Source organism: Podarcis erhardii, assembly GCF_964252035.2.
Source record: "Podarcis erhardii genome assembly, chromosome: 7".
NCBI classification, from domain to species: Eukaryota; Metazoa; Chordata; class Lepidosauria; order Squamata; family Lacertidae; genus Podarcis; species Podarcis erhardii.
Window position 1 is genome coordinate 67225598 of NC_138511.1, and position 18549 is coordinate 67244146.

The 18549-nt window shown below is 43.4% G+C and overlaps 1 protein-coding gene across 2 annotated transcripts; it reads right to left on the bottom strand.

Annotated features, from left to right (window-relative positions):
* Positions 1 to 9091: 9091 nt before the first annotated feature.
* GPN2 (GPN-loop GTPase 2) lies at positions 9092 to 18442 on the bottom strand. 2 transcript variants are annotated; one of them, XM_081869404.1, is made up of 7 exons: positions 18295 to 18313; positions 17580 to 17625; positions 15923 to 16360; positions 14048 to 14204; positions 12748 to 12908; positions 11224 to 11354; positions 9092 to 9812 (listed from the first exon to the last, which is right to left on the bottom strand). In XM_081869404.1, exons 2-7 carry the CDS (start codon positions 17616 to 17618, stop codon positions 9740 to 9742), a joined length of 999 nt encoding a protein of 332 aa, XP_081725530.1. In that variant the 5' UTR covers positions 17619 to 17625; positions 18295 to 18313; the 3' UTR covers positions 9092 to 9739. The 2 variants fall into 2 exon arrangements, with proteins under 2 accessions (XP_081725530.1, XP_081725531.1); XM_081869405.1 differs by lacking the exon at positions 17580 to 17625 and having other exon boundaries at positions 18299 to 18442.
* Between the last annotated feature and the right edge of the window lie 107 nt (positions 18443 to 18549).

Genomic DNA, 18549 nt, shown 5'->3' on the forward strand with positions numbered 1-18549 from the left:
GTCCTCTTTGCTGCAGCATCACAGGAGGTGCTTGCGATTGGATGATTTGTTCCTTCATTTACTGGCGGTCCTACAGACAGCCACGCCCATATTGGAGGGATGACCTAAATGCCTTGCTCCAGATTGCTGAGCTGTCTTTTCAGTGATGTAACCGGAGATTCTTTTGGCATTTCGTTACAACTTTCTTTCACGGGAGCACCTGTCGCTTAAGTCTTTTGTCTGATGTAATGTCGTGGGAGGCAGCTCTGCGTAAACCTGGACCTGTTTGCCCTGTTTGCAACACCCAGGACACAGCTCAGCCTAGTCCCCTCCCTGGAGTTGTCACTGGAACACTGGAGTCACACTTTAACCCTTGCAATGCTCTAATCCCCTCCCAGTTTAGAAGTCACTATCACAAGTGCTTTTTCACCATCTCCACCTGGCAAGAAAAGTACGATCCTCTCCATAGGCATCACAGTTATCCAGAGTGACCTATGTACGATCTAGGCCAGACAGCTATGACACCAGCTCAGCCAAGGCTGTCTTTGTAGAGAACGTGAAGCTCTGAGTTTGTTAAAATGTGTTGGCATCTTTCCTGACAGCCAGTGAGTCATGGGGAATTAGGGCTGTAGCATTTTCTTGATTAATTAATTGATTAAACACACTTCCACCAGATTAAAAATGTGCCACTTGCCTAGCAATTACTACTCAATGGAAAACAGCTCAAAATCTCACACTGGACACTTGTTACCGCTCACTCTGGAATATAGATATAATAGAGAAAACCATGTGTTATTTGAGATTTCGACAAGGACCAGAACCTCCAGACACATTTTATATGATTTGGCATTCTATCGTTTTTCAAGACAACCCTTGTTGCAATTGTGGGAAATCTGAAACTATGCTTGATGTTCTGATAAAGTTGATAGTCTTAACTTTGTTATTTAACTTATGTGCAACTACTCATTCTATGTGTCTGCTTTATAGTTTTGTACATCTTAATTTTCGTCTGTTATAATTGTTACCTTTGTTTTATATTCATTATAAAATGAAACAACAATAAAACACTTTACAAAAAAAAAGTCTCTGATTGGGCCCCAAATCCCTTTAAAGAATAAGAATAAGAAGTTATATTTAAACAAGTAATTACAAAACTCCCGATGGCAAACAGCATCTTCAAATAACCATTCTGTGTTGTCTTTCACACAGGATGGAAAGCCTGCTTATACCCCCCTTGAGCCATTTTGGGACCATTTGGTTCCCCCTCAAAGAATGGGTCTGCTACTAGCACAGAGAAAGAAAATGAAATAAGGTCACCCCACAACTCTTTTACCCTGGTCATTAAATGCAGAACTTTTTTACACAAGTATGGGTAAGCTTTGGCCAGCCACATAGTTGTTGTTGGACTCCAGCTCCCAATAACCCTAGCCAGCATGGCCAATAGTCAGGGATGATGGGAGTTGTAGTCCAGAGACCTTTACAGTAGTTTCATAACATGTATTTAATTATTATTTATAAAAGCATCCCTATAAAATATCAGGGGGGTGTACAGCAATATAAAAACATTTAAAAATATTAAAGCCTGTACAGAAAAATAATTAAAATGACTGGCTACTTGAGAGAGTAGCAGGGGACAAGTGACACTTGATTAACTTTCATTATACAGGTGCTCCATAGCAGCAGCAGAAGAACACCCTTCAGATGTGGAAGCTTGCTTTTTGAACTTGTGCTGGAGTTTAGTCAAAAGCATGCCACTTTTATTCTGAGGAGAAAGCAGCCACGCAAGTTCCCAATCTGGATCATACTCCCAATCGGAACTAGGCCTCAAGCCTGTTTCCCACTGAAGAACCATCCATCTATGCTGGCATTTGATTGATTGAGTTTACTTACGGTATATGGTGCTTTTCCACAGGGAACTGTGCCCAAAGCAGCTCACAGCAAACATTCAAAAACGTCAAAAGGTTGAAAATACAAATACGCAAAATACATGTTAGTAAATTCAAATGACAAAAATCAACAATTGAACAAACGCAGAATAAATATTACAAAACAACAACAACACCCAATCAATGTTTAAGTACATAAATACAAAGTAAAGTGAGAGTTAAGCAACAATAACTTGCAATCTACAGCAGCTTTGGGGACAGGTACCAGCTGTTCACTGGAAAATGGTCCAGGGCTCTGATTCAATTTGATTTTCACACACACACACACACAGCTTAAATATGTGTTGTTTAAAGTCTAAATTAACATGCAGTTTGGCCCTACATTGATCTTAAACATTGTGATGGATGAGAGATGAGGTACACATGCATGTAAAATATCTGTATACTGTGTAATATATGGGTGCGTAAAAAGATTTAAAAATGTAGAAGGATTGGATGTAAGAAAATGATTGGAAGCCAAAGTTTATAACTCTAATTATTTCTATTGGAATGTTTCTGCCTCATCATCACCACTCAGATCCATCAACTGTCTGCTGCTAAATCCCATACTGTAGAGGCCACACAGCAATTTTTATGTTAATTATATTAAATTAGAAGTAGTCTTATTTAATTAACCTATGTATATCGCCTTTGAAAATACACCCACAAAAGTTACTAGGTCTGCATAATATTTTATTTGCTGGTTAAGAGACTAGTAGCCCACATTTCCATTCTAGCCATGGAAGAGGGGAAGTCATATATTTGAAGCACATCGAACATACATGGCTTCCCACAAAGATTCCTAGGAACTGTAGTTTCTGCCACAAATAGCTACAATTCCCAGTATGTACCCTTAACAAACTGGTTCCCAGGACTTTGGAGGGAAAGTCGTGTGCTTTAAATGTGCACTGGATGTGGTTTAAACAAACGAGACAATTAAAACCAAGGGATCCATAGCCCTAGGATTACACCCTGCATTACCTAACTCCACTTGGATGGCCCCGCCCCACCGAGTGTACGACCCCCTGGAGCCATCCGACGCCCAGGGCCACAGACCTCCTTCACTGTGAATCATTTGCCCTCTCTTCCACAGCCAGCACACAGAATTACAGGCTATGACCTCTTAGCAAGCTGGTTTTTTTAAAAGGTCTTCTACAAGGTGACTGGTGGAGGAGGGACAGTGTTCTATCCACTATCTCCACCAGGCTGTTGAATCCTACACTGATCATGCATTTGTATGTTATTTTTATTAATACAGTCAAACCTTGGTTGTTGAATGTAATCTGTTCCGGAAGACCGTTCGACTTCCGAAATGTTCGACAACCGAGGCGCAGCTTCCGATTGGTTGCAAGAGCTTCTTGCACTCAAGAGGAAGCCGCGTCAGATGTTCAGGTTCCGAAAAACGTTTAAAAACCAGAGCACTTACTTCTGGGTTTTCAGCATTCGGAAGCTGAAACATTTGAAAATCGAGCTGTTCAAGACCCGAGGTTTGACTGTATATGCATTTGTATGCACACTTTCCCATAGTATATGCATTTTCGTATACGTTCCTTGGCTGGAGAACTGTACTTCAAAAATTGGAGAAAGTGAATTTTTAAGGATGGCTGTGTTTTAGTTTGTGTGCTGTTTCAGAAAGTGCCAATTAGGTAAGTTTACTTTTAAATCTGAACTGAATCAAATTTATCCTCCATTCCTACAGAGGAGGGACAGGACAATCTCACTTTGAGCAATCACAGAGAGTAGCAACAACCCACTCACTCCCCTGAATATAATTCCTGGTCACCTACCCTGAACCAGACACTGCTCAGCTCCACTGCTGAATTGCAACTTATCACCAAACTTAAAACTATGGAGAGACCTGGTTTGAACAAAGACATTGGATTCTTATCTCATTATACATGACAAAGCCATTTTTCACCTTTTCACCCCTTGCTTTTTCCTGTAAGACCTATTGCAGTCGTTAAGAGTCGTCAACAGGCTCATCGCAGCTATCTGCCAATCACCCATTCCCACCACCCTTCTGAGTAATACCCCTCCCCACCTTCTCACTATATAGAAAGGTCCGGTGACTTCTGTTTCAGTGTATCTGAAGAAGTGTGCATGCACACGAAAGCTCATACCTAGAACTAACTCAGTTGGTCTTTAAGGTGCTACTGGAAGGATTTTTTTTATTTTGTTTTGACCATGGCAGACCAACACGGCTACCTATCTGTAACTGCTCAGCTCCTGTCAACTTTCCCCCAGCAATCTGTTTAAAAGCTGCTCTGCCACATTTTTTAAAGAACCAACAATTTTGTTCCATTTTGGTTCAAGTGGACCCAGTCTCTTTTGTACAGGACCAGCTTGTCCCCCTCACAGAGCTACAATTCCCAGCATCCTTAACAAACTCTAGTTCTCAATATTCTTTAGGGCAGGGGGTATATGCTTTAAATGTGTAGGGTGCACACAGCCTGAATATTTAAATCAAAATGAGGCCTGCTGCATTCAGGGGCCTTCCTGATTCTACTGCTGAATTGGGCACTGGACCTCTGCCCCCAAATCCTGCCTCTTTGGCGCCACTGACACAAAGGTACAATGCAGCACATTGCCTTTCTTTTCACATAATGCAGCGATATCCTTTGAAGCTGTTGTTAAAATGATTACACACCTCAAATATATCTTTAACCATAAACAAGGGAGGTGGCTGGGCTGATTGCTATATTAGAATTCGGGTGTGCGTGCATACAAGCATGGCTCTACTTTATGTGAATTTTAATTTCTGTGAAATTAAATGTTGGGAAGGGCCATAGCTCAGCGATAGAGCATCTGCTTTGCATGCAGAAATTCCCATGCTCAAATCCCAGCATCTGCAGGTAGGACTGGGAGAGGAGCCCGTCTGAAATCCTAGACTGACTCAGAGTAAGGCAGCTGCCTCATCTTTGGGACGGTATGTTGATTCTCAAAAAGCTATGATGCTGAGAGCCTTCAATGAGTTAACAGGGAACAGCTGGAGCAGAGTTGCCCAATTGCAAGATAGACTGTAGCAAGCCAAGGAAACGCTAGAATTGCCATGGGCACCCAGAACCTCAAAGCCGGTCTAACGGCTTCTCTCGAGAGGCCCACAGGGCCATTGGGCTTGCTGAAAAAGCCGTTACTAAGCAGTTTGTGTAGGGTGGAGGAGCAGGGCATCTCATCACACAGGCTACCAAACAGCTGCCGCTTTGCAAACAAAGCTGTTTGCTCCAAGAGTGCCGCTTGGGTGGTAGATATGGCAGAGGAGGAACAGAAGGGTGAACTCTGGGGAACTGAAGCCAAGAGCAGGTGGAAATCAACTGCAAAGCTCCACCTTGTTCCCATCTGGGGCAGATTCAACTATCCCATTCTAGTCCCAGTCTCCAAGCATTTTCAATTTACTTATTTGTCCACATTGCAATAGTTTAGAGGTGATACATACGAAGACTGGCTGACCAGTGCTGGGCCACCACTGATTTGGGAGGCCCATTAAGGTTATAACAGCTTCCCTTGCAAGTTTCATCACAGTGCAGAACTTTGATCCCAGTTATTTGGTCTTGATTTAGCGACTCTTTTCTTTTTACATTGTGATGGCTTTAAAACATCCTGTCAAGCCTTTTTTGTTTCAAACACTTCTCCAGGAGCCTTTAATTACACTATAATAATCCATGGATAGGCACTGGTATTTCACAATTAGTTGAACCGCACTAAAGTGCATTGAAGCACATTAGCTACGTATAACTTAATACATTGGCAAACAAGTGGCAGAATTCAAAGTATGATAAGGAACAGCAATATAATGACAACACAGCTAAAAGTGCAGGGAGGTGGAAATAGGAGTCTATTACAGCTCATTAATTCATTAATTCATTTCAGTAATATATTTGTCACTTTTCAGGACCAAGCCCACAAAGCAGTCTACAAAGGCAGATAAAACAATATAACCTTAGGCAGAGTATGAAGCACTGTGTGGATACAGACATACAGATAGGCGATACTGAATTAGATTTCCAGATTCTCCTAAAGACAAGCAACAGCAAAAAGAACTGATGGGCCCAAATGAATGTTAACTCAAAGAGAGTTCCAAAATTGTGGGGACACCACCAAGAAAGGCCCTTTCTCATGTGCTTCCCAGCCTACTACTAAATTAATATGCTACTAGGATGTTGAGCCTTGGAAGCCAATTTCAGGGCTGGGAAGGGCCCTAGCGCAGTCCCTGGAATCTCCAGGGCTGGGAGAGAATCCTGCCTGAAACCCTGGACAACCGCTGCCAGTCAATATAGAATACAGTAATACTGAGCTGGATGGATCAGGGGGTCTGACTCAGTATAAGGCAGCTTCCTGCATTTCATGTCTCCCACTCTTTGAGCTCTTTCAGTCTTTATAAGGGGTGGGCCTTGAAGCCTCAATCATGCACAGCATTTCCGTGGTGATGATGCAGGCTGCCTCTCAGAAAGAGTTGCCACTGGTGTGGAAAGGAAACACTGTGTGTGATCCTGGGGAGGCCCAACAAAAGTGGCACAAGATGGCTGCAGTCAGTTTAGAACAGGAACACAATATGGAGTTGCCTCCTACCAAGTCAGACTACCTACTAGTCTGTCCAACTCAGTATTGTTTCCGGAAGGGAGGGGAAACCTGGCTCCAGATGTTTCTTTGGACTAAACTCCCATCATCCCTGACAAGTGGCCATGCTCACTGGACCTTAAGGGAGTTGGAGCTTAACATCATTTGGACAGACATAGGTTTCCCATTCTGAGTCTCTGGACTAGCTGTGGCCTTTTTAAAATTTATTTTTCAAATTTATAATTTTTTATTTTATTTATTAGATTTATATACCACCCTTCGTCATAAGACCTCAGGGCGATTTACAGACTTTGGCTTGACAGGTCTCCTGACAAGGCCTCCTCTCAATGTCCTTTCTTTGTGCCAGTTGCTTTCTTACCACACTTCCCTCTCAGGCCCAATTTCTTATGCAACTTTTTCACACAGTAAAGTAGCTGTGAGTTAACAGAAAAGAGTAATTCCCTCCTGCCATTCTGGGACCGTATTAGTGAGCTGAGGTATCTTAAGCGTAAGGACAAAAGGGAAGCCAAGTGATTTCCAGAAGCTTCTCCTGAGGACAAGCTATTGGGTTTACCTCAGCAACTATGTCCTTAATCCAGTTTCACCTCATTGGTGTCAAGGACAAGAATTCACTGACTGGGCAAATACTTAGAAAGAGATCTAAAAATTGCTTACAGCATTAACAATGATTATATACAGGCTTAAAAAATATTCACAGTAATACCCAAGATCTACATTGAGACCAGAGGGCTCTTATCAGCAACGAACACTCAGAGATTGTAAAAACTGCAGCCTCTGCCATGTTAGATCTAGCAAGGCAAATGTATCTGTTCTTACACGCTTAGTGTTTGACTTTCCACTTTGAGGTATGATAAAACAAGTGACTGTAATGATTTCAGCAGGCTGTGTATGTCTCATGCTGTAATTCAAACACATCAACAACCAGATTTTTATTTTTTAAAGTAAGACTCAAGACAGTTCTGCAGGCTTGCTTCTCCCCCCTTTTTGTTAGGGATCCCCATTCATAATGACACAGACCATGAGAACAAGCCTAAGGCCATCTTTGTCCACAAAGTTTTGTGCTGGAGACTAGTTTCAGTCCTAGGCACACCCAGCAGTCCTCCTACCTTTTCCTTGCAACAGCAACCCCTTGTGGCACCAGAAAAGCTGTACTCAAGTTGAGTGGAAGAGATGCTTCTCCGGCAGCAGCATTCTTGCAAGATCCTTGCTGGAGGAAGCCAAAGTCCAACATCCTGTTCTCACAGTAGCCAACCGGATGCCCATGGGAAGCCAGCAAGCAGGACCAGAGTCCTGTGATTCCCAGCAACTGGTATTCAGGCATACTGCCTCCAACAGAGAAGGTAGAACATAGCCATTGTTCACTTGCAGGATCACCTTAACCCACACATGCCCATTCACTCACTTTGAAATGAAGAACAGGCATCGTAACAGGTGCCACAAAATACCTATTAGTGCTGCAGGACTGAGATAAGCTGCACCTGCTAGAATTCTCTCTACACCCGTTCCAAAGGAAGGCTCCAGCATACAACCACCACATTACAGCTCATCAAGAATGTCAGTTCTTTCACCTGCAGTTTGAATCCTGGAAATAGCTTCCTGGCCCAGTGTGATTTGGATTGTGATAACGGCTTCCTTTCCCACTATAGGTGTTAAGTGATTTAGCAAAGTTTGATAATCAATTATTGCTGTGGTCATGGTGCTTTTTTTGCTTTCTTTAAAGCTTTACCTAGTAAAATTTACTATAACTGTCATAGATTTTATTTTGCCTTATTCTATTTCCTTTCCATCTGAACTCACTCTTCCCATCCCTCACCCCATGAAGTGGGACTCTAGTTCATGAAAGCTTCTTCTGTACAATTTAGGCCACAAATATCTAAAAGACTGCCTGCTTCCCTACAGACCCCATTTTGAGTATTAATACCAGCAGAGCCCTCTTGGTAATTCTACCACACACAGATGTTTGGTGGTAGGAGTGATGGCTCAAGAGAGAGCATTCTGTGGCAGATCCTAGGTTAAAGAATTCCCTCCCAAAATAGTCGTGTCTGGCTCCTTCATTATAGAGTTTCCATTGAATGCTAAATATATACCCTCTTTACCCTGGCCTTTGACACTTGAGAAATGTTTGCAGGACCCACTCTATTTCTGTGACTGCAACTTGTTATTAACTGCTGTTAATATTAAATTTTACATGGCTGCAACTAGCCCTGAGACCTTATGGTAAAGGGTGAGTAAGAAATTGAACAAAATAGGAGTAGTAGTAGCAATAATGATATATTTAAAGGTGTCTTAAGTGTACAGTGGTACCTCAGGTTAAGTACTTAATTTGTTCTGGAGGTCCGTTCTTAACCTGAAACTGTTCTTAACATGAAGCACCACTTTAGCCAATAGGGCCTCCCCTTGCTGCTGCGCCGCCGCAGCACAATTTCTGTTTTCATCCTGAAGCAAAGTTCTTAACCCGAGGTACTATTTTTGGATTAGCAGAGTCTGTAACCTGAAGCATATGTATCCCAAGGTACCACTGTATATTGTTTCTCTTCCATGCAGTTATTGTGGGTGGGTCAGGAAAGCAATCCTCATACGAAAAGAAGAATACCAGATGTGGATATAGACACACAAGTATGGAACAGAGTATATTGGTTGAGCAGTCCCTCCACCAGAAGAAATCTCCTAGAAGCACAAGGCCAAAACCTGACATTTACCGGGGGGGGGGGGTGTCACAGCAAGTGGAGTCAGGAGGCTTTGAGGGTGCTCCTGTCCCTAGTGCCTGGCATCACTGCTTGTCATCTCCACACTTTGAAATGCCAAACAGAGGCAGAGCATTGGTGGCCGCAGAAGAGAAGACAGTCAAGCTCCTATGCAATTGTACAAAGTTAACAGAATTCCATGCTTCTCAATAAAACAACAACAGAGCGGTCACACTGACAATCTTTGGTGCAAACTTCCTTTAGGCAGCAGACATCTATTACTTTTGCCATTTCACCGGTCATCTTCTGTGCCTCGCAGCTGCCCATACCGCAGCTCACTGCTAACTGGGTTTTTTTGGTGGGGAGGCCCCCCCCCTTTGTCTCAAGCACAGAGGCTCCCAAATACACCAGAAAGAAAGTTATTGTGTGGGAGGAACCTAAAGGCCCAAGCTGCATCTTGGTAGTCCATCTCTTGCAGGGTGCTTCTTCAGCTTCAGGTTAATACACATGGGAAGCCAACTTGGATGGGAGGAGCTGTCCACCTGCAGTGGCCTGTTTACAGCTGCAGCAGGCACGCTACACGTCCATGGTTTCCTGCTCCACAGTTTTCTCCTGCGGCTGCACATACTTCTCCTGGACTGCTAATGTGCTGGTTGTATGTGAGTTAAGGCGAAATAAACAGCAAGTGGTGGCTGATGTGTATGTATGAGTGAGTGAGTGAGTGAGTGAGTGAGTGAGTGGAGCACTGATCTCTGTTTGACTGCTAGCTGACAGTGCAATTAATGTGAGGACATTCCATCCAAAAGGTACAGTATCGGAAGCAGCAAACAATACAAAAAGGAATTTGAGCTCCACGGAACAAGAGTGGGAGAAGCAATTTGTCTCGATCAGAGGTGGCTATCCGGCAGCCCTCAGGCTACGTCCAGCCCACAAAACAATTTTATCCAGACCCCAGAGGTGCTCAGATTTTAATCAAAGAGTGGTAAAAAGTTTGCCCACAGCTCATAAGAAATTGTTTTCAAAAGATACGAGAGAGTCATCTTTGGGCTTTTGCTCTGCTTACTGCCCTAAGGGTTAGAAACTTACTCGTAAAGCCTAATATCTGACCGGACATGCAGAATATGGAGTAATAAACCACAGCTTATGGATTGCATCCATGCTGGCAATCTCACATGCAGGATGCAGGTGGTGTATCTTGGTGCTCCTGTATATCAGCCTGGTATCACCTACATTGGTTCTACATGTATTAATTCACAAAGCCCTAAAAAAAAATGGGTCCAAAAGGCCCTTAAAGACTGCCTGATTCCTTACTCTCTACTTCAATCATGAAGATCCTTCAATGGGGCACTTCTAGTGGTTCCTCATGCCTCTGAGTTTTGGTTGGCCTCTACTTAGGGACTGGGACTTTAGTGTGGCAGGACCTGCCTGTGGAACTCCCTGCCAGTAGAGGATCATCAGGAATCATCCATACCTTTTTTCAGATGTCTTCTGAATACAGGTCCTGCTTTGCTTAGACAGGCCTTTGCAATATGATTTTTTTTCTTTTTCACCAACCAGTATTTACTGGTGTTATAGTGAAGTTTCAAATGATGTTGCTTTCACTGATTTTATTGTAATCTTGCATACTGTATACTGCCTTGATTAAATTGTATAAAAGTGTTGATTATAAATACTTCAATAAAATAAAAATAAATAAATGCTATCGATATTGTCACAAATATAGCTTATTTCCACAATCACAACACACCTTTGAAACTGGGCTGGAGTTGCAGAAACAGGCTTATTCATGCACACTGTACAGTTTTGATTCATAGGTTTGTACAGTACAGTGCTTCAACAGCTTTATACTATGAGGCAGACTATAAATTTGTTAAATGAATAAAATAAGTAAGTAAAACTTCCATCTGATCAGCTACCAGTGCCAATGGTAGTGTAAACTGACCCTCAAAACTGCAATATAGTTATGGGCATGAAGCTTTCCTTTAGATGATTATTTCTTGGGATGCATAAATAAGACTCAGCCTTTCAGCAGGGAAGGGGAACACAATAAAAAAGGATACGATGTGAAGTGGAAATCAGCTCCCACTGCTGCAGACATCAGGGCTTGAAGGCTTCTGTGCTCTGCGTCTCCAAAGCAGTAGCCATTGGCTTTGTCCACCGCCTGCATCACACGCTGCATGCTCTCCTTATCCTAGGAAAATGACATGTTAGGGGCCGAAATTAATTTGTCTTTCATGTTCCATGATACTACTCACTGGGCCAGTTAACACACAGCATGTACCATCACTTGATTCCTCACCACTTGCGATTTCTCATCACTTGGGACTCCATCTGGTTTGGGTCTGATGAGATACAGAAGTTCTAGCTGTGGATTTTGAATTGTAGTAGCTCATTCACACATGCACATTGCCACTTGGTGCTGCAATCATCAGGTGATGAAAGAAGCACATGTGAGGTGGCTTACAGGCAGACTGCAATCCAAAGATCATCTTTCAATATTCCTTTCCATTTCAGCATTTTTTTTTTGGTTCACTTCCAGTTTAGCTGGATTCCCCATTAAACTTCCATGATTCTTGCTCTAATATAGGCACGCCTTTCACAGATAAACAATGTCACATGGTGCTTCCTTATATGTATTTTTAAATCTTTTGCCTGTTAGTTCCATGCCGTATTAACAGATGTTTTCTTCTCAGAATAACTGAGCGTAAATACACATATTCATTTATATAGCATATTAATACATGTGGTGGTTTTACTTTCCTAGTGACAAATAAAAGCAGTCCAGCTCCTTTCTATATTTTTAATTCTCTTTGATCCTTTCAGCATCACTCTCCAATCTGGCTAGTATATGCAAATGCATTGCCAAATTATCATCTGTTTCTTTACTTTCTGGAACATAATTTAAGCAAACTTCCTATTTTAAAGTTAGCATATAGCAATACTTAGCATTATTAAATAGTGCTTTAGAGCACAATCAGATACTCAGGTGCAAGCTTCACTGAGTGAAAGAGGGCTTTCCTTCCAGGGAACTGGGCACAGGATTGTGGCCAGTATTTGAAGGCAATTACAAACATTATCTGAATACTTTTTACAGTGGAAGTGGGAACCCATGTCCCTCTAGATGTTGGTGAACAAAAACTTCCACCATCCCTGTCCATTGGCCATGCTGGCTGACGTTAATGGGAATTAGAGGCCAACAACATCTGGAAAGCCACAGGTTTCCCACTCCTGCTTTACAAAAATCCTGAGTCTGAAAGACAGAAGCTTGCTTAGATCTACCAAGTGAGCTCATGGTAAAGGCAGGATTTGAATTGGAGGACTCCTGGCTTCCCAGTCCAGTGTCTTAGCCACTAAACTATATTAGCCATTTATTTCATGTAATTTAATGAAACACATTATTATTTAATGCTATAGCAACAAATTACAGCCAATATCTGAAATGCAAAAGCCTATAAAATCCAGATCCTGAAAGACGTTTACATTTTCCAGCAGGAAAAGGAAGTACTCCAAACAGAACCTAAACTGAGCGGCTGCCTGCTCCCCAAATGTCAATTATTACTTTCCTGCTGATTTGGTTTGGCTACCTGGACATTGAGAGGAACAAAGGAAACCAAGCTGTAGTCTTCAATCACTTCCACAAGCTTCTTGTTCAAGTGTTGATAGTTCTTGAAGAAAGGATCTGTAGCCAGGTGATCCACTAGATAGGACAAATCAAGAACCTCTGTGTAATAATCGAGATTGAAGGCTGCAAGACAAAAAAAAAAAAGAAAAAAAAAAAGACAAGTCTCTAGCAAATTCAGGAACAAAAGGTGCAGATAAAGCCAAATCACATCACTCTCTACCCATAGGCTTACAATCTAAAATAGGTATGCTATGCCTATATTAAAGGCCATTAAAGAGTTGGCAAGCCCACTGGAGATCCCAGTCTCCTGTTAATGCCAAAAGAAAGTGGCTTCCTAAATATATAAAGAGCTGCCTTGGGAACCTGGGATCCTGCAGACATTGCTGGACTCCCAACTCCCAGCTTGTATGCCCAATGATCAAGGGTGATGGGAGCTGTAGTCAGCAGCACCTGGAGAGTCTCAGGTTTCTCTTCTCTAATGTAGTGACTAGAATCTAGCGGGGGAACATTTAGCCCCCCCCCCCGATACTGCTGAACTACAGCTCCCATCAGCCTCAGCAAGCATGGCCAATGGCCAGGACTGATGGGAGTTGTAATTCAGCAATATCTGGAGGGTCAAAGGTCCTGCACTCCTGGGCTAGCCCACAGCTGTCTTCTCTAACTGGCAGCTTCTCTCTAGGGCAGGCATGGGGAATGTCAGGTATGGGGATCAAATGAGGTTCTCCACGTCTCCTTATCTAGCCCTTGGGGATCTCCCAGGCCACATTCTCTCCAAAGCCACATCACTCAATAGCCTTGCTTTGCACTCTCCTTGTGTGTTTTTGCCTGACTAGAATTGGCCCTTGAACTCTGACAATGCTTCTTGCTTGCCTGGATGGAGGATAGGGTAGAAGTATGTGTAGAAACAATCCTATTGTGCAAAGATAGAATTGACGTTCTTCACTCTGCTCGCTTTTGATTCTTGCCCATCCACCACTAGTATGTGGCTCCTGGACGCTTGCTTAGAAGGGTATGTGCCTCTCAAGCTGAAAAAAAGTTCCCCTCCCTTGCTCTAGGTTAGAGGGCAATTGTCTTTTCCAGAACCTGCTGTCTCCGTTTCTTTTCACTGGAAAGGTAGTAACCAAGCATGTAGGGCAGGTGCTCTAACTGAATTATGATCTCTCTCAGGCTACAGGATCTGATTATCCACAACTTCTCACTGTCATATAGTAAAAGGTTACATCCGTCTTCCCCTTCAAGGACCTCCTACTGGTGGCTCTCACCTAGTTTCCCATACTGCTCGATTAGGTCCATTTTGGAGAGGACATTGATGTGGGGTAGCTCTACGTGCAACATGGTGGAGAGGGAAGTGCAGAGAATGGAGATGAACTTGCCGGGGTCCGTACAGTAATGAGAATCCACTAAATGGACAGCTGCCAGCTGTGCAAAGAAGAAACAAGAGAAGGATGAGAATCAGTGTTGTGTCAAGTCTGGGACATCCTGACAAGTTAATGGGAGACAAGTAATCGCTTAGGGCAGGGATGGGGTACATGTGGTCCTCCAGAAGTTGCTGAACTACAACTCTCAACATCCCTGATTATTGACCATGCTGGCTAAGGCTGATAGGATTTGTAGTCCAACAACATATGGAGGGCCAAAGCTTCCAAAGTCTCATTGTCTGATGCAACTGATAAATATAAGTAATATTACATACTGACAGTAGTACCTGTTTAGGAAAACCATTGTAGTGGAAGTTGGGTTGCTTACAGAGTAAGTAAAGAAACAGCCCTCTTTCCCCTCTAAAAGCCCATAAACCAGCTGCATTGAAGCCCCACCCCCCACCCCCGAATCTTGCAGGAACATGATCCTACCAGCGAAGCCAGGGATTGAACCTGCAACCATTGGCATGCAAAAGAGGTGCTCTACACTGAAACAAAGCCCCTCCCCATGTAAACCACGCTCCATCGAGTTTACCAAACAGCAGGGGGGGGGGGGAGGTTATCCTATAATGGTCTTTAGTCTACAGCTAGACAGCAGCAAAAAAGAGGCAACTGCACCTTAATCAACCAGAGATCATTATTTGATATTTATTATTGTTTTCCATGAGGTGACCGGTCTGTTGAACCTAGTGGTGTTCAGAGAGCAGCTAGAATGGGTTATCTCTTTCCTGACATAGAGGTTCCATCTTGTGCCTCCACCTATTCAATGCCTATATAGTCTCTGTGTAAGATTATTAAGAGGTTTAAAGCCAAGTGCCATCATTACATTAAAATCAGAGAGCTGTACCTTTTCATTTTCATCTGAATCAGCAACTTTAGTTCTGATACTTCTCTGGAATCTGAACACTATAGGAGGTTGGATGCAATTAAGCCAGCTGAAGCTAAATCCAGAGATGGTGGGTGGTAAATTAAAAAAAAAATCTTCATAAAGTGAAAATGGCCATCCAAACTGAAATAGGGAATACAAGAGCCCAGGACACTTAATCCTAAAGCCCAATTCATACATGAATCTTTATAGCATGGTAGCCAGTCAAAAACACAGCTGCATGGAGGCATCCAAGCTATTCAGATGACAAACCACCCCTTCCAGCTCAGGCAATTTTAACCAGTCAATACAATCCACAGAAATAGTTGCAATTGTGTAGTTTGAACTGCCTGAACCATTTCACTCAAATGGCTTGCCACATGAAAATGAGTTGTAAAAGGCTACTATGCTACATAGAGCTAATATGCACACTGGAGCCAAATCTGGCTTGCAGTTTGGCACCAAAGGATGCTCTCATTTCCAGTACCCATTTTCCATGCAAAATTCTACCACCTAACATTGTTTTATTTTTCTGTGCCAGGGGCAGGAGAACTTGTTCATCCTGAAAGTGACATTCTCTTCTGGAGGTCACATGCCAGAGGCAAAAGTGGACGGAGCAGCAAGTGTGACTTTTACCTTGGTGCATTAGGCTAGTTTCAACACACTCTCACCCACCCTCTCCCTTTCCAGGCATGCAAAATACATTATCAGAATTCAAGTGCACATTGCTGCCAAGCAAAAACTGTAAAAGAAGCTTGAAGGACAGGTGGTGAGGGGGTGCGGTGCAGGGAGAGCCCCAAGGGCCAGATACAAATGCTTGGAGGGCTGCCATCCCTCATCTACACCAACCATACCCTGAAGTTCCACTTAGCAAGCTGAGCAAAGATGTTTCTCAATGAACTATGATGGGTGCAAAGCTCCACTTGTCCCGGGCAGTCAAATAAGAAGTAATGCCCCTTAAATTGGGCCAGTTTCTCTTGCAGCCAGTCCAAGTTGGCCTCCAGATACTCCATGCAATAGATCAAGCCACCGTTGGGTCCCAGTTTCAAGTTCTCCATTACATCGGCCAAGGTGATAAGTTCTGAGATATCCACAGCGCACTGGTAAGGAATCCCCTCATTGGCTGGGTCCAGGTTCACTACAGCTACTTTGCGCCCAATTGCAGAAAGAAATTCCTGCATGCCAAGACAGTAAGTTGTTTTCCCTGAACCAGGAGGCCCAATCACTGCCTGACCAAAGGCTACTGTGGACTGCTTCTGGCTGTACGACATGATGCAACTTTTGTTCTTTTTCTAAAGAAAGACAGCAAAATGTCAGAATATATGGACCATTTCACACAGTATTTAGGAAGCAAACATGGGTTTGTTATCAAGCATATTCTCAAGGAAAAAACTGATCCAGTTGGTGAGAGTACTTCCATGACACCATGTTTGCTACATTCACAAATTAAGGGCACTTCTAAAAAAACAACCCCAACAACTGAAACAAAAATATTTCTAAGGTAATATCAGGTAACTACTGACTTACAGAGAGACTGATACAGTAATGAGAGCAAGGGCAGCTAATGTGATGACCTCCAGATGTTGTTGGACTACTACTCCCATTAGCCCCAGCCAGTATGGTCAATGGTCAAGGATGAGGGGAGCTGTAATTCGGCAAGATGTGGAGGGCACCGCAATGGCTACCCTGGATTGTAGTATTAGACCAGGGATGTTCAGATATCTGAATTCAAATATCCAATTGGGCCCCAAAGCAGTTGATTCTTACTCTGACACTGTTGACACAGTAACTTCCTCCACTACACCTGAGGCAGCAGGATAGTTTAGTGAGACTAGGACAGACCATGCGGTCAGTACACATACAGTTGTTAAGTCCTCCAAAGGAGCAGTATTGTCAGGGGAGCTTTGGAGGAGGAGCTGCTGGAGGGAGAGAGAGACTGCCTATGCTGCCCCTCCAGCATCTGCTGCCTGAGGCAGCCACCTCATTTTGCCTAATGATAGAGCTGGCCCTGCCAGTACTGAAATAAGATTCAACTACCAGTCCAGTCGGTACTTCATGTACTTCTGTACATGAAGAGGGCAGACTGCACCTTGTCCTGTTGCCTCAGGCAGCAAAATATCTCAAGCTGGCCCTAGTACTGTGCTATTCTGAATGAGAGTACTCCCCTATACTGGTGTTTTCTGCAGGAGTGTGTGAAGCTCCTCTACTTCTAAGAGGCTTAGTGGGGAAATGGAGAAATGAGGTGCAATTTGAATAAACTGCCTCGGCCCAGAAGTCGTGCATTTTATGGCTAGGATGGGCTTGCAGGGTTGTGCATGTGGTTGAGGGGCAAGAACTCAGAGCTGTGCCTGGAAAGGAACGGCATTGTTAAGATAGGAGGGCTCCTTTCCATCAATCAATCCCTTCTACGCTGCCCCTAAATAAGTTGGGGAAGAAATAAACAGAGACACAGAGGGGGCCAGGAGAGAAGAATTAAGAAGCATTCAGAGCAAGCGCAAATGCGTCTCTCACCTCCCGAGCAACTGCAACACGGACTTTTTTCAACAACATACCTTGACTCTATGTCACAGAGATAGTAAAAAGGTTAGAGTGATGCACAAAGTCTGAACATCGGCAAAAAACAACAACCCCCAGATAGCCATAGCCGTAATCACCCCACTCACTAAAACAGTCTAACTGACTTCTGGTTCACTCAGGTCTCCTCTGCCCACCTCTCCAGGGTGGCTGTCAGAGCTGCCAACTGAATTTATTGGGGAAACTTCTGATTGTATGGAGTGACCAGTGTGCCTCTGTGCCACCTCACACAGCAAACTCAGGCCTTGTTTGGTGTGGGAAATGTGGTTTACCACCTACACTTCGGTTTATTTATTATTATTTTTGCATTTCTTTTTCTTGTGGCATTTAAAATTGCAATGTGTGTCCACGGAGGTCAACAGAGCACGAGGTTTCTATATACAAGAGGCACTGCATTTGGGTGACAGAGAGAAAGGGGGCCCTTTTTCAAATCAACATTTTCCAGACAACATAAACCCCAAATTAGAAACAATTCCACTGCTTCCTTTGTTCCAGGGTTGATTAATTGGGGCTTAGGCTTTGGGCATGATTCTTGCATTACAGTCGGACTAGATGACCCCCGGGATCCCTTCCAACTCTAAAGTTCTATTCTATGATTCTCCGTTGACTTCTACGGGCAGTTGCCAATGGCTACTCCGAAAAAACTAGGAACAAACCTGGTAGGTTCCTCTGCAGGCAACAGGATGAGCTTCTCTACAGTTTTCTTCCTTCTATGGTACAAGCAGCGTCGCTTTAGTGCTTGGCGCCGCCCAGGCAGCTTTGGTCGCTCCGCTGTACGTTCTTATTTCAATCCGGAGGGGAAAAGGAATGGGAAACGAAGGTTCCGCGCGTATTTTTTCGAACATGGGACTCCATCCTTATTAACTAAGCGGCGAGCGCCACTTGGAGGACAGATGTTGACATGACT